The 16,841-nt window shown below is 34.4% G+C and overlaps 2 protein-coding genes across 4 annotated transcripts in view; one reads left to right on the top strand and one right to left on the bottom strand.

The window, feature by feature from the left end:
* Positions 1–6,551, top strand: part of LOC137918431 (leucine zipper putative tumor suppressor 2 homolog) — a 144,657-nt gene extending 138,106 nt beyond the window's left edge. For both annotated transcript variants that reach the window (XM_068761234.1, XM_068761235.1), the window contains 3 exons: positions 3,230–3,337; positions 4,231–4,450; positions 5,612–6,551. In XM_068761234.1, the coding sequence (XP_068617335.1) occupies positions 3,230–3,337; positions 4,231–4,450; positions 5,612–6,316 (1,033 nt within the window). In that variant the 3' untranslated portion in view covers positions 6,317–6,551. The remainder of the gene's footprint in view (positions 1–3,229; positions 3,338–4,230; positions 4,451–5,611) is intronic.
* Positions 6,552–7,553: 1,002 nt separating this feature from the next.
* Ir25a (ionotropic receptor 25a) overlaps positions 7,554–16,841 on the bottom strand; it is a 32,860-nt gene continuing 23,572 nt past the window's right edge. For both annotated transcript variants that reach the window (XM_068761229.1, XM_068761228.1), the window contains exons 10-12: positions 11,344–11,676; positions 8,542–8,782; positions 7,554–8,083 (exon numbers count right to left, since the gene is read on the bottom strand). In XM_068761229.1, the coding sequence (XP_068617330.1) occupies positions 7,970–8,083; positions 8,542–8,782; positions 11,344–11,676 (688 nt within the window). In that variant the 3' untranslated portion in view covers positions 7,554–7,969. The remainder of the gene's footprint in view (positions 8,084–8,541; positions 8,783–11,343; positions 11,677–16,841) is intronic.

Genomic DNA, 16,841 nt, shown 5'->3' with positions numbered 1-16,841 from the left:
AGCATTTCACGAAACGGAAATAGGGTTGCCATAAGCTTGGCCATCTGATAGTATATAATACTGTGATGCAATAACAATATTTTACCAGGGCGCAATGAACTTCTTTGAAAAAAAAATATTATGTGTAAATTTGAAAATACTATTACTTAAATGTAAAAATATACATTAAACTAAAAATTTATAAAAACTACCGCGTATTTTAAACATAAATTAGCTTATGGGACGTTCTTGATTTTATTATTGTTCCTCTCGTGTGGGTGGATATTCAGGAACATTGCTATATACACAAAATTTATTAAAATGTATTTGATTGCAAAACTAGACTACAGAAGAAGACTCGGCAGTAACGTCTAATGCTTTAACCGTTTCCGTTATAATATTCTACGATTTTCATTTAAATTATGAAATGCTTCTTGCTCCCTGACTTTATATACACCAAGGAAATACAGCTTTCATCGACAAAAGATTCGCACACGTTCTAGAAGATCGTGGATGAAATGTAAATTTACATATTTGTTTACGATATTGTCCCCGTTGAATCTTTTATTTATGCGTCGTGAGCAAAAATGCCTAAAGCTACTTATTTGACAAAAACTAGAATCAATGGTAATCTTTAAATTAAAATACATAACGAGGGTTTTAGATATGTAATAATCTGAGTCCAATATAATGCGTCGCATTTTATTTATGATCACTTTTATTTTTACGAAGTTTTATGAACCACTCACAAGGCGGACATTGGAGGTCTTCGAGAAACGTAATGGAAGAGTTAAGGCGGCCCTTGACACGGGAGTCTTTAACAAATGATTAATTATTTTTCGTTTATTTAAGTTATCAACTACCTAATATATGCTACAGTAAATTGCATGGGCGTATATAGAGTATATTTTTACAGCTTCTCTTACTACAGGACTGATCTATCGATAAAAATTATTATTTATATTTATATATATTTAACGGAGAAACGTTTTCAAAGAGTGTAATGTCATCGTAGCCGATATCGCTAACGTAGACTCGGCGCCGTGTCATAAAGTTCGATCAACCCAATCTTGCTTAAAAACATACCTTCCGGACTACATCAGAGGTAAAAACTGGCCGACATCTAGTCTCGATTTCAATCCACTAGATTATGAATTATGTCTTAAGACTTGCTTTTAACTTCATGATAATTTGAAGTTCCTAAAGCACGACAAACGATTGACAATCCAGAATTTTGCCATGCAACCTTTAAAGGACTGCATTGCAGCCAATCAAGTCCACACGGAAAGATTTAACTTAAGCATTGGTTTTATGAATTATGTCCAGTTTTAAAGAGTAAGACTTGCTTTTAACTTCATGATAATTTGAAGTTCCTAAAGCACGGCAAACGATTGACAATCCAGAATTTGGCCAAGCAATCATTAAAGGACTACATTACAGCCAATGAAGTTCACACGGAAAGCTTTTAACTTAAGCATTGGTTTCATATTAATGTAGTAAACTAACACACTATGATAGTAATGAATGTTACGTACAATAAAAAAAGGTTTTCTTTGTAACAATATTTAGGGTCAGACTAAGTATATTGGCTGGAAATATTTATTGATTTTCTTATTGTTATTAATCTTATTGTTATAATATTATGATATTCATATTATTTTCCATTTAAACACATTTACTGTTCCACTTGAGTGCAGCACGAAAATAATGCCAGAAGAACCCAATTAAAAGTAGAATCGATAGGTAGTAGGATATAGAACCGGACAGAGCTCCCCTGTGACCTCATTCGAAACGACAAAACATTAATAAAAAATATCTTTATATATATATATTTGTATACAGTATTATTAGTACCAACTTTCTCCATATATTCCCAGGTTCAAAATGTTGATCATATTATAAATAATCTATATATGATGCTTTTATATAACAAGCATGTGTTATTGCTTGTATTGGTACATTAACTAGATTATCGTATATATAGTAAAAAAAAATATTTTTTTATTATACTTCCTGAATTACTTCATCATAATTATCATGTCAGCCGATAGACGCCTGCTAAAAGGCTTATGCCTCAAAGTTCAGCACAATTATTAATTATTTTAATTAATTACATAAAATAAATTAGTAAAGCTATGTTTTGGCAACCCTGCCCGAGTCTGTCTCGAGTACAGCACCGTTAGCGATGTAGTACACGAATCAGTGGCGGCCGAGACTCAACTGATCACGAGATACTTTTTCCTAATTAGCCCATATAAATTCGCCACCGGAGCCTTCTAAATTTATTATCATTTATTAATCTTTACTTTTATACTTTTTGTGTACAATTGTTATAATTGTCTTCTTAGAAATAAGGTAATCGTTACACTATGCCAGTTCGTATATGAATACTAGAAATCGCTTGAATTTATATATATGTCAGAACGTTACTTCAGACGGCGTCGAGAGATTACACTAGTAGTATATTGCCTCCCACTATCATTTGCTATTACGTAATATGAGGTCCTGATTGTTTTGTATTGGCCCTAGTTCATGGACCCTTCCGCTCTGTGGACTCTTATCCGAACAAGCCTTAGGGCTACTAAGCACTAACTTCTTTCGAAACAGTACAGTGTAATAACCTTGAGTCCGATGAAACTGTAATAGGTAGAAAAGAAGGAAACAAAACAATATTAATATTAAACTGAACTGGAAAGATATGAAAAGGAAGGAAGTATTGTGAAAAAAAGAGAAAATAATGGAAGATATTAAGAAGGATGAGAAAAGATATTATGAAGGATAATCCATAGCCAAAATAAAAAAAAACTATTAGAACAGCTAACACCGCCCAACACCGATGCAATATAGTAATAATTAGCATTAATTAACTAATAATAACAACGAAGACACTGCACTTATTAACAGTTTAAGTCTTGCTCATAGTCCGGCGTGCTTCCTATGATTCGGGAACAGCAGGGCAAGGCTAATGTCAATTCGTTCTGAAATATCACGTGTGCGCCCTTTGCCGTCTCATCGCTTACATAGCTCCCTGAGCTAACCAGTTTAAATAGCATGCAATATTCTCATATTTATTAAATAAAGATAAATGAGTCAAGGGGGCAGATTTATTAACTTTACATTCAAATAACTTAAATATGATAAGTTAAATCAATCTCAAAGGAATGATATAACTGTGTTAAAAAATATATCTTTTGAATGCACATTTCGTGTCAAGTAATTTCGTAGTTAATTTATAATTTTATTATTTCAGGACAAAATCTAGTTTGGGCGTCAGCGCCGATAGCAAGGAGCCTGTGCCGGCACCTTCTCCAGCAGATTCTGGCGTCTCAGAACTGGAGAGAGATCAACATGACTACAGGTACTTAGACTAATTACAATGTTTACATATCTAATACCTGCACAACATAACATACACCTAGGGATTATGCATAAGACGCAATAAATAGACATAAGATATAAGAAATGAGATGAATGATGAATGGAAAACTATGTATGTAAAGTAAAGAAAGAATAACAAGAATTTGTGACGTGTAAAAGAAGAAAGAGTGCAAGATAATATGACTCATAAAAAAAGAAATAAATGTAAATCATGAAACAATTATTAACCCTAAAAACTAATTGTAGAACCCTGACTTTCCACACGGTGGGGGATAACGTGTTGCCCCTATAATAAGGAGCCAAAAAATTATCTATACAGGATGATTGCTTATACGTGTACAAATTTTAAAAGGGTGAATGTATAACTTCTATAATGTCAATCAAAAGTACAGTACAATATACAAAAATCAATGATCACACGTATTGTTAACATAGTAAGAAAAAGCGTTTTCAAAATTCCGTCATCAAAGTTAGCTAGTGGAGGGCCTATTTACACCACATCTACCGGCTAGTCATCGCCACTCGAGGACCCCTAAAGACTGCATTTCTATATATTATAATATATATAATATATATATAATAAGCTTTTACGGCTGTAAACAATCACCTTGTATTAAAGGTGGACTATATATTTGCTAAGATTGGACATCGTGGCGATCTATAAGGGATGCCTTTTTGATTAGGATGATTTATGATGATTAAAACTTGTGTGATTCTTGACAGATTGATGATTCTAAACTGTACTTTAATGAAACTATGATCCATTTAAAATTTTAACAAAAATCCAGCAGAGACCAAGGAAGCAAAGAATATGTCAAGATTCTGATTTTGTAGCAAAAGAAAGAAATACTTATTTAAGAACATTGTCCACAGCACGGCTGAGCGACTGCGCGGGCACGAGGTGCGCGTGCGTGCGCCGAGAGCGCTGATGCTGCAGAGCTACAGCAGCCGCCGCGACGAGCGTGAGGCCGAACTAGCTCGTGTGCGTCGAGACCGCGCGTTGTTGCGCCAACGCCTCGAGGAGACCGAGTGGAGCCTATGCCAGCGCGCCGGCGAGATCGCGCTGCTCAAGACCCAACTCAAAGAGGCGCAGGTAAACTTTTACAACTTAAATACGAGTACGACTACTCGGATACGACTCTTTGTATACTATATGCGAGTCCAACAACTACTATAAAAAAGTATCTCTCAATTAAACTTCGATTTATAATTGTTCTTACCGGCTCTTGTATGAGTTTTCCTAACTAGCAACACAATCGGTATAATGTCGTAATGACAAAATAGCGTTTCTGATAACAATTGCTATTTTTTATTCGCAGGCGTCAACTGCTTTTTTTTTACCTTTGCTATTGTTATCAATGTTATTTAGTTCCCATTGTTAAGGCACAAGCTTCCTATTAGAGAGATATATATGTACATATGTATTACCCTGTCTGTTTTTGTATCACAGTATACCATTTCCTCAAGAATTTCACAATTATTGTTTGTAAACCAAAACTGCACAAGAACAATTTGATTTAATCAAATGATTTGATATAAAATTTGTATCGGTGGTAACATTAAATAAGTGTATAGTTTTTTTATTTTATTTTGTGTCTTTTTTTTTCTGTATGTTTTCTTAAAATAAAGTGTGATTCTTACTTGAATCACACCCGCAATACATTAAAAATTCATATCAGTGTCACTATTGTGAATTTTTTTTTATGAATAATAAATTTAGTTACATGTATTGTGTAAATAGATAGATCTATTGTCACAGCTATAATAGTTATTAGTATAGATCTATGCTTTAAAGTGGGCGGATCGGCTGACTATATTATGATTATCACATTAAAAGAACACTGAAGTTCAATCAAAATGTCACTAGAAAGAAAATTACACGATATGTAATTTAATTCTGGACCTTGTGCATGATAACATATCATCATCATTTCAGCCGTAGGACATCCACAGCTGAACATAGGCCTCTCCCATAGAGTTTCAGTAGGACCGGTAGGCAGCTAGATCGTCTGTTCTCCTCGTCTTACACCGAGCTTGCAAATCCGTAGTCTCCAATTCAGAACCTTAAAGATCCTTAGGTCATCTATCTAGGCTCTGGCCGGGCCATGTCCGTTACTTATGTTCATCTATGGATCTCCTCATTTCTGATCTTGTGAAGAAATCCCAAAATCACCCCCTCCATGGCTTATTAAGCTATTGTTAGCTTGTGTATGTATATACTTTTAACTTGAATTTGCCAATCTTATCTTCGCAGAATGAACAAACGGCGAAAGGACATGAATATCTTACATTGAAAGCAGACTGTCGCCAGCTGAGAGAAGCGCTAGATAAAAAAGAGAAGGATATCATGAGGCTGCGCTCAGAGCTAGAGGAGAAAGAGAAATCGGTGAGCCGACTGCAGTCCGAGGTAGACAGACTGACCGGCGACCTCGTGGAGAGCGTCGCTGAGATGAACAAGACAAAAGAGAGTAACAAGAACGAAATCGAAAGACTTAAAAATGAATTAAAAGAGCTAAGGCAGGAATTGTCCGACGTCTCCCTCAGCGGTTACGAGGGAATAGAATGCGGGCGGACCATGCGTGGAATTTACGACGTCTGCAAGTCGAACGAATACCACTGGAACTCGAGTGACAGCGCTCTAGAGGACGCCGAGGTACAGCGACTGAACGGGGAGCTCCCGGACGCGTGCGCCGAGCCTTGCCCCGCCAGCGCCATGGCCGAGAGACTCAAGTGCGAACTCGAAACTAAAGAGGCCCAGTTCAACAACGAAAGGAGAAAGTGGTCCGAAGAAAAGGACAAAGTGCTTCGATATCAGAAGCAATTACAACTCAACTACGTGCAGATGTTCAAAAAGTCCCGCACACTCGAGGCGGAAGTGGACGGCTTGCGGCTCGAACTGGAGCTTTGCAACAAGAATATGAAGAACATAAACCAACACGGGAAGACCATAGAGTTGTAACATTACCAAATTCGATAGAACCTAATATTTATTTAGATTTTCGACTTTTGTAAATATTTTCGATTTAGATACCCTTCTCTTGCCGCGGTCTACACGCCTGCACTCGTCACGGAGACGAAAATATAAAGACGATGATACTCAACGGCGACGGACTTTAATATTAGACGATTGTAAATTTGCGTAGGCGACTAAATAATATTTTGTACTAACTTTTATTGAGAAATTTAACGTGTTACTGTAGATAAGATTATTAAAACATTTTTAAAAATAATCAGTGTTTTATTGAGAACAAATAAATACCGTGCCACGACAATACATCTGTACTACTGACAAATTGCCTGCTTACACACAGTGACATGACTAACGTAATGTAGTACTTCTTAGACATAAACATCATGACTTGCATTTTAGATTGTCCCCTATAACTATGAGATAGTACTAGTAAGCAAAAGTACTGGACAAAAATCGCCTCGTAATTTCGCTTGATTTAATGCACACAAAACTATAAAATGCGCACACTTCTCTAAAGGTAACGCAGGTGGAGTCCTCCCTGGGAGTCCCCCAGGGAGACCTCGGTTCGGGTCGCTACATACTACAATTTCACGTGTAGGAAGTCGCCGAGCTCTTAGGTCAATTTGTCGAAAAAATTTGCTGGCCGAAGTAGTCGACTACTTCGACTACTTCGGCCAGCTCGGAAGCAACCTGAATAAGACTAATTGTCGAGGGAAAGAGATGGAGGGTCTGTTCTCAATCACCTACCCGATGGGTGGACTCTGTGCGGGTGGTGACGCGCCTCACAATATCGGCAACACTTTACACTCACTACAAGCACTCATTGTGGAGGTAACTCGTTAAATCATCGACCAAGACTTTCCTGGAAGGACGTGACCTGAGATAAGAAGCATTCCGTCTCAAGGATGCCTGAGAGTGCTCACACTGACGAAATCGATGGTTAATTCACTGTGTGTAGGCACAGTTATCAGTGGTGTATGAATCACAGTGCGAGCTTCTTGCCGTCGGCGCATACGCTTTGTCTGCCCTTAGCGAGCCGCGTCTTTTTATCTTTAAATTTCTAAATACACGGCATAAAACGAATATCTTTTTCTATTAAGGATTCATGATCAACACATCCATAACTTACAACAAAACAATCCAAACTAGGCAGCACTTGTCAATTGTCTCGAGCGATAGCTTCGTCGTTCCATGTACAAGTTTGCACTTTTAACGACATGTTTAACATACAGTTAAGAAAAAGTGCGCAAGTGCCCTTGTATAACAGGCCTTAAAGCAGGTAAGAACTACTGCAACGCTTAATAAGACTGCATCAATATACAGCGAACATTTTGCCCACGGATATTGTGTAGTTTATTTTAACGAGTTTGATGATGTTTTCTTAGGAGAAGCAAAGAGATCATTTTTTCATACGTGTCTGATCTGCGCCATTGACAAATCGCCATTCACTGCGACAAAAATATTTTTCATAGATACTTGTACAACACAATTTGTTTGCGATTTTTTATAAGTTTTCTTTTATGCGGATAATCTTTCGATATTATTGTTCGGACAACAAACTTGATAGTCTACGAAATAAACCTACCATTTAGACAAACAATCAATATCACCTACTAATTTTCAAACAACAGACTAAATATTTTAAAATTTTCTTTTCAAGTTCGCAAATGCTAAGTTTTTAGATCTGAATGCAAGCACTTCTGGTTTTACGACGCCGGGGTCTCCGATATTCCTGGCCAGTTTTGCGGGCTCCACCTGAAATAAAAAAATTATTTAAAAAATATTAATAAGCTTATTAGTGAAATGACAGATTTATCCTGAGCCTCTGAGTATTAGAGATAAAAATTGAAGTTATTCTTGAAAAGAATTCGATGAAAATTTCGAATTTAGTACACTTGTTTTTCTTTTTTAGAGCATATCTACGCCGTAAATTTAAACATATACAAAAACTTAAAAGCTACTAACTAGAGCATACATTAGTTACAAATGTGTACAACATTTCATTTAAGTTAGATAAATTGGTACATAAACTATTGTTTGGAAGACTGTTGGAGCCGAATTCTTAGTTTGCTTTGACGGGAGCTCTAAAATAAGCAGACGTAAGGGCCCCTGAGAGAAAAGCACAACTTGCTTGCTATTATCTGGCTAACATTACTACTATATTGGAAAGCGTAGGCGCTAGAAAAAGAAGAAAATAAAAAAGTGTAACAAACCCTTGTGACGTCACCAATGATCGGACGCTTCCGCCACTTGTACCACCAGTACTCGACGGCCAGCGTGAGACAGGCGAGACCGATGCCCATGAAGATGACGATGAACACGCCCCCGATGTTCTGAATGGAGATGCCGTCCGACTGGTCGTCTTGCTTCTCGCAGTGCACCGCATTCGGATTGTTGTTCCACCAGTTCTCCTTCAGCTTCTCCAGCTTTCGTTTGTTCAGGAGTTGCAGGATTCTGTGCATAGATATTCCTTACCATTAAATACTAATTAGTTGAGACATATTCATCTTAGGGAAATTAAATTAGATCATAGTGTCTTCAATTTGTTTTATTACTTGGAGAACCGTTTAATATTTTTTTCCGTTTTATTCACTTTTAGATATAAGCTACCGTAATTATGACCAGGGCTATTTATGCCTAGAATAGACAAACAAGTTTAATTTTAACTTTGCTAAATGAAACTAATGTATGTTTATGTTTTTGTATTTGAAGTAAATTAATAAATTTAATAACTTGTATACAAGTGACAATATGAATGATTGAAAGTGAAAAATAACGTGAAAAACTAAGACAAATATGAGAGTTGCGTGAAAAATTATTGTTAAATAAAGAGATATTACTATTAAAAAAATTCGTAAAGTAATAAATTTAAGTTCTCATAATTTATGAACTCGAACTCCTGCCACGGTTGTAATAGCTTGATATCCTCTTAATACTGTGGAATATATAAAATAACGTCTGAGGCCATAACCTCCTTAATTTTGCTTAAGACAGGTGGCCATTGGGTCCATAAGGTTCTAGAATGGAGATAACGAACCTATAAGCGCAGTGGAAGACGTTAACTCACAAGATGGACAGACGACTTTGTTAGTCGTGTGGAGACACTGGATGCACACCGCTTCCAACCGGTCTTAGACACCCTACAAGCAACCATGCTCCCAAACTGGGATACAATTATGATAAGGTTTAATTTGGCGGCAAAATAAACGTCGCGGACTACCGACATTTATTTACCTTTGTCCAACCGTGGACATAATACGCCTGAAATGATGATAATCATCGTTATAATTATATTAGCCGTTAACTACAAGGAATAAGCCTCCACCATGGTTCGCCACGATGACTTTGGGCGACCTTAACTACATATATGTCGTCCGTCTACCTACTGATATACACAAACATATCTACACAATATTTTTATGATTATATTTCGTGAAACTGACATAAAACAGATAAATTATGACGGCGCAGTCAAAATTAAAGATAGCGAATGTTTGCATGTTATGTAAACAGCGGGCAGCTCGATCGTCGAACCCGGCGACGTAAGCGCCAACCGCCAGAGGACACTGTAACATTGTTCTGACCCTTTTAGATCGCGCATAATACACTTTATATTTAAATAACTTTATACGCCGTATGTCCTTTATTTATGCGAACAGAACACAACACATAAAAGATTTAAAAAAAGATGTCTATACTAAGGCAAAGTTCTTTTATCGTTATTTTGATTTTTACAATAAATAAGTTTAAATTTAGAATTTATGCCTAACAATGTATGCTTACCATGACAGGAAAAACACAACATAACATATACACCGTTACTACAGCTCTTTGAAAAATTATTTGTGGCTCTCGTACATTCACGAGTTCCCTTTTCATTTATATGTTATAATTAAACCAGGATATATATATCATCATTATAAAACATCTCATTTTAAGTCGTTTACATGTGACCTATTTAGAACTTGTTTTATTGAATACAGACGCAGAGTGCGTGGAGAGACCTCGAATATTACATACGTCGATGTGCACAGGTAATAAATATAAACAGTATGATTTACTAGAAAACTTTAACTGGCTTGTACCTAAATAACATTTGCACATTTGTCCTAGCGAAGCTTATAAGACTTCCTGGGGAAGGCTTGGCTTAGGCCGCTACACACATATTATAGTTTCACCGGATTGAGACACCGTCCCATTGGGAATCTATGATGAAAGCCATTGTTTTTTACACCTTTTACCTTTAATTTATATCTTTTGTGACCGACGTGGATCTACCTGCCGCTGGCCCAAACGGGTTTGACAGTTGGTAATATAAAAAAGGTTCAAAGAGGAAGAAAGAAGATACACCAGAGTTCCTCATTCTCAACCGGAGACCTGAACGTCGGAGGAGATAAAGTACCAAACTGGTATCTGTTATCGTCTTACATGGACTTGGCGGCAGATGTATGGTTATCCGAGTTGATAGGTACGTAAGTCTTAATGTAATTTTGTTCATATTTATAAGATCAGTTATACCCTTGGGACTTTTAGCCAATATGCCAAAAACGTTGAAACGCCCGTAGTATGCGAAAGCGTTTTAACAAAAGGCATCGATGAAGACCGCGGAGTTTTAACAAGTAGAATTTCTGAAACTCATTGATATTTTCTGTTGCGGAATCAAATAAATAAAAAAATCGAATACACCAGTGTACATTGGTAAAAAATTAGTAAAGTAATTAATTTTAATGTTGTTATTAGGATTTTGAAACGCTTTTCCTTACTATATTATCATTTCATTATTTTTTTCTACAAAAACCAGAAATTATTGGATAGAGTGTCTATGTATTAATTAAAAGTGAATGACCTATACTTTCATTTCTTTAAAGCTTATACAACAATATCCGATCACGCCGCTAGATGGAGCAAGTAGTCAACTACTACACGCTACCTTGTATACTAATTAATACACAAAAATCAACGTAGAATCGACAAACATATAATGACAGTTTGAATTTAGCTTAACTTGTACTTACGCATTGTTAAATTGATCCTTCAAAGGGGAGCCTTGTTGAACGGCAATGGCGTACGGTTTCCTGGAGAACTCATCGCCAACCATCTGCAAGTCGCAGCTGGTCAGCACGTGATAGCGCACGTCAGTAGCATCGCCTAGCCACGCGAATCCCTCGCTGGAACTCTTCGACTCCCTGACTCTTTCAATCGCCTCCTCTATAGAGTTAGGTAGCCCTGCCTCTTTCATCGCCTGCCACATCTTGCTGTACTTGTCGCTGACGGGGTAATCCCACACGGCCAACTTTGCCCTTTCCACGTCACTCAAACTATCGTTTAAACTCATCTCTTTCCAAATCCTGGAGAAGATAAAACAACCCTCATTTTTAAAACAATGCAAACAAAATTCATAATAATAACAATACAATGTCTGAAACTAAGACTAAAGTTATTTAAATAGAAATTAAACTAATTATTAATTATTAACAATTATTTACTATATATTTAAACATTAAAACGTTATAGAAATCAAATCAATCGACACTAATATAAATTATAAATAAAATGTAAAATAGCACATGATATCACAGACGTTAATTATTTTAACCTAAAAATCATTTATAACTCAAGAACGAATGGACCAATTTTGATGATTTTTAAATTTGTCTTCGTCCAGAATAGGATAATAAACACTGAAATGTATTTATATAACATCTCCCAGTTCGTCACATATTTCATAAGCATGATTTCTTTTTCTCAACATTTACTGAGTTTTATTATATTGTTAACACTCACGTAAATCTAAGAAATCGTTGTAAAAAAATTGATAATTTAGAATAGAACATAAACTTAGGTTTTATTTTAAGTTAAATAGGATGGTATCGAGACAGATTCAATCTGTGCTATTAGTAGTAACGACTAGTAAGCTGCCACATTATCAAAATAATAAAATTCATTTTTGTAGTTAATTTTTAAGTCTAATGTACAAGAAATGATTATAAGTCAACATGGAAATAACGATTTAAAACAATGTGTATCTCTAATCTTATGAGACACAGCATATATTAAGTAAAACAATAGATAGCAAAAGTATTATGAAAGTTATTATTCTTATATTATTTAATAAAGGTGTTACAATTTTAGAATATACATTTTACACATTTAAAAGTGAATATAGTATTTATAAAGGCCTGCTATTTCACGTTGAAACAGAAAGATTGATGCTAAAACAAAAACAACATTCAATACAAAACAATCGAAATTACGAACTTAGCATAATTTATGACGAAATTGCAAACCAAGTTAATTTAATGTTTTTATTTATTATTGTATTTATAACTAGGTGTTACAAAGTATTATAATGTATTTATATAAGTACATATGAAAATATACATGTATGTACAAGTATGCATGTTTATATATGTATGTTTGTATGTACTCGACAACTATCCGCTAGTTGTCCTTCTTCTATTTCCATATTATGTTTATCTGTAAGCAATTACCTCGCCTATAGTACTTTTCTTTATTATTATCCAACTATGTATATTTTCTAACGTGTACAATTAAGAATATTAAATTAATAAATAAATTAAGTAAGTTTAATTAGTATAATAATTGTTCATAAACTTAAATTTAGATTTTATGTATTACAAATCAAACTAAACAAATTGGATGACCCTAAATTTTATAAAAAATAAATGTCGTATATTTTTCTGTAATTATTGCCTTTAAAAAATCCTGATAAATATTACGCACCCTATGATGTTTCTTCTAATACTATGTACGTATAATATAAACATTAGAAAATCTTCAGTTAACTACAGACAAATATTCATACTGTAATGAATAAACTTTTTAAATAAAATATCACTTTATGTTTTAGAACTATGTACTCAATTACTAAACCGAACTATGACCGTAATTTTTTAAATACGCGATAAAGACAGATTAACTTTTCTATGTAAGCCATTACCAACGCCATCAGCCACTTTGAAAATCATCATTATAATAAACTTAAAAGGTTTTTGACGGAAAGATCTAAATGTTTATTTTGCAAGACTAAAACCAACCTATCGACAAAATGAACGCAATGCTTGCATGATTACGGAAACCCGTTAAACAAACGATAAAATTAAGAGCATCATTGATTAATTTTAATAGTTTAAGTAATAAATTTAAACAGTACCCTATTTTAAATATTTGTTTATGACGCAAAGATTGTAAAAGATAAGAAGAAACATTCACGCGCTTTTTTAATTCGCTTATCGCATTGAATGGGGTTTTTGACCGATAACGGATGAGAATTTTGGGCACAATCGAAAGAATGGCTATTAACCTCATGTGTTCAGTTTGTAAAATGTATATAGTAACGTTTAAGACGTGTATTTGGAAGCGGGTTATATCAATATTTGTTAATTTTATTACAAGAGTAACCAAAAAGCACGACACATGTAAATAATTTTAAAGTACTTAATTATTGCAATAAAGTAGAACGCCCATCTTTTATTTAAATAGAACAAAACGGTTTGATGGTCGATTTAAAATATTTCAGTTACGTCGTCTAAATGTGTTGAATTTCTTTATTATATCCACTCGAACTACTGTCAATACAGTAGAAAAACAAATAAAAAACGTCTTGGATGGAAATTTCATTTTTTTTTTTAATAAACAAAACCAGCTAAATACAAATAGTAACAGCCAAAAAGATTTTATTACAAGTTAATACATACTATTTGCAAAAATACTTTTTTTTTGTCGCCCCGCTCTAGTCGTATTCACGTTTTATTTTTTGTTTTGGTAATAGTTTCAATTAAGATAATGTTTTTTTTAATATCGAACCATATTTAAACGAAGATTTTCTATCCGTAGTGCATACACTAGTCTTAAGATTTGTTGGATTGTTTTAATACTGTTCCAAAGTATACATATATATCCTGATATTACTTTGACGTATAAAATAACATTTTAGGTTAGTTTATATTTACGAAGAGGAAAAACTTACATAAACATCTGACGATATAACTGTTACTGTCTTGAAGACAATCAACACTTTAACAATCTTCTCTTAGCTGTGGCGTAACTGGCCTATATGTTTTATTTGATTAGAAAAATATTTTGAAATATAACAATGTTACTTTCACAACCCTGAGTACCGTCTCCTGTTCAATGTTCTTGATTCAATTTTCTCATATCTGACCAGTCTGGTTTTTCTGATAATCAAATCCATATTCTTAATGTCTCTGTTTACGTTATTTGTACCTTGGAAATTCTAATTCGCATTGAAAAATGTTACCTATTTAGTTTTATTACTATTTTAATATGTATAATATGAATTTCACCATCTTTTAGAAATGAATTCATATCAAATCTCGAAGGCACCCAGTCTACACAAGCTGGTTGTCGTAGGAAAAGTAGAAAGAAAGACATCAAGAAGGCGATCACCAATCCAATAAATGGATTCTACGGATGGTGACAGGCCTTACAGTGACGAAAGAGCTCAGAAAGGCAGGTCAAACAGACTTCTCGAGGCAGTTGGTCGAATTCTCGACCAAGGTTATCCAGGAAGGGCTGACATTAATCAACAATAAATATAAAAGATCTAGGAGAAGTATGAATTAACGCCAAATTAAGTAATAAGGAAGTGTATAAATAAATAAAATAATTTTAGCCGATATCATTAATTTCATTTGTTTATTTAAAATAGTATCGCTAGATTATAAGCTTCATTATTAATAAACATTATGGAATCAAATGAATCTTCATCATTTTGACGATAGGACACCCATAGCTAGACATAGGTCTCTCCTATATATTTCCAATAATCGAAATATATTTTATATAAATAGCAAACACCTGTCTTTATTAAATAATTCAACGAAATATAAGGAAAAGCCGCTCAATTTTTTTCCCTCATCTATTATTTTTATTCGAGAATTTATATCGTTTCCGTATAAGTATCGAATAGGAAGTCGTATACATTAATAATAAATAACAATAACAACATAATTCACTTTCTAAGGCAATTACCACTTGCTGCCTGTACGAGTATATTCGAGGCAGCTTATAGTTTCTACTTCGTTTATTTTTAAACCAATACCACTTCGACATTTTCTTCAATCATTCTCTTGTCTGTTCTAGATGGAGAAACTGGCAATGGCAGTGTTTTTTTTTTATTTAGGTAGAGACCTTACAAATCGAATGTAGATTTAAAATTTTTAAGTTGACTTTATGCGATGTTTTTTTTTATTTTTACATTTACACTTATTTATTATTTTTCTTTAAGATTGTGCCAGTCTTTACTTTTATTTACTTTATGCATTTTAAAATCACTATTATTATTTATCCATGTTAACCTAATTACATATTTTTATTATTCATTTATTTAGTAGACTTACGTAACTTAAACCTTATTGTCTACACGTGCTATTTTTGGACCGGAATGTTGTAGTGCTATTAAAATAGCTTTTACAGATTTCGTGGGTTTAAGAGGGCGCAGAGGGCACTTTGCCTATGACCTCTTTAAAAGTACCAAAGCGTATGTAGCAATCCTAGAGGGTGAGAGTGTGAGAGTTGAGAGTTCGCTAGGCTCGTAGATAACGAGACCTCAAGAGAGAACTCTGTATTGGGCAGTCGCTCTTCGATAAGCGCGCCATCTATAGTCCAGATAAAGATGGAATTTGGCAAATTTTTATTGCGTAACTGCCTATTGTTAATTACCACTTATTATATTTCTACTAGTTTTTAGTATCGATTTTCTTATAGATCTACAATTTATTTTTATATCAACCTTTTTATACTCTTACATTTATGTTCTAATCTAGTTATTAATCATATATGACATTTGGCCCTTCCACGTGGCAGTATGGTACGCAGAGGACGCTGCTGCCCGTCTTTCGGAAACTGATACAACTGTCGCCCGATACGACACCTGTGAAATAAAATGGAGTAGGCTTATTTTACGCGGGACCCTCATGGTCTGCTCCACGGTTTACCATCTTAGACTTCTCATGTACTTCGGGGAATTTCACGGAAGAGCTTTGAGAATCTGGGCAAGCTTATTTAATCTGTGGCTATAATATATAATTCACCAAGTGAGCATTTGACGGCGACGAAACACTCTTCGTATTCTGTGCACACTATCATCATATGAGACTAAAAACTTTTTTTTATTATTGAGAACCTGTATCTTTTACCACTAACGATCAAATAGCCAAATAACAGTAGACACAAGCTTGAGTTTTACATTAAAAAAAAACTTTTTTTTAATATTTTTTTCTTAAATTTAGTCTTCTTAAACTTAGTTTTATTAGGACAAGTTTACCCCTATTGTTATCATTAATATTCATTTATTAACACTTTTTCGTAAACCTGAGACAATAAATAGAGGAAAACAAAAAAGAAACAATTCATATTGTACAAGAGACGGTATTATCGCTCGTGACGATCTCTACCAGACAACCTTTGGATGGAGATGAGAGACATGAAGGAGAATGCAGTTTAGGGTGTACATACAAAAACATACATT

The sequence above is a fragment of the Battus philenor genome, unplaced genomic scaffold, assembly GCF_028537555.1.
Source record: "Battus philenor isolate CCGP_79_NKW_IND1 unplaced genomic scaffold, ilBatPhil1.0.hap1 SCAF_14, whole genome shotgun sequence".
NCBI classification, from domain to species: domain Eukaryota; kingdom Metazoa; phylum Arthropoda; class Insecta; order Lepidoptera; family Papilionidae; genus Battus; species Battus philenor.
This window is presented reverse-complemented; position numbering and strand designations above follow the sequence as displayed.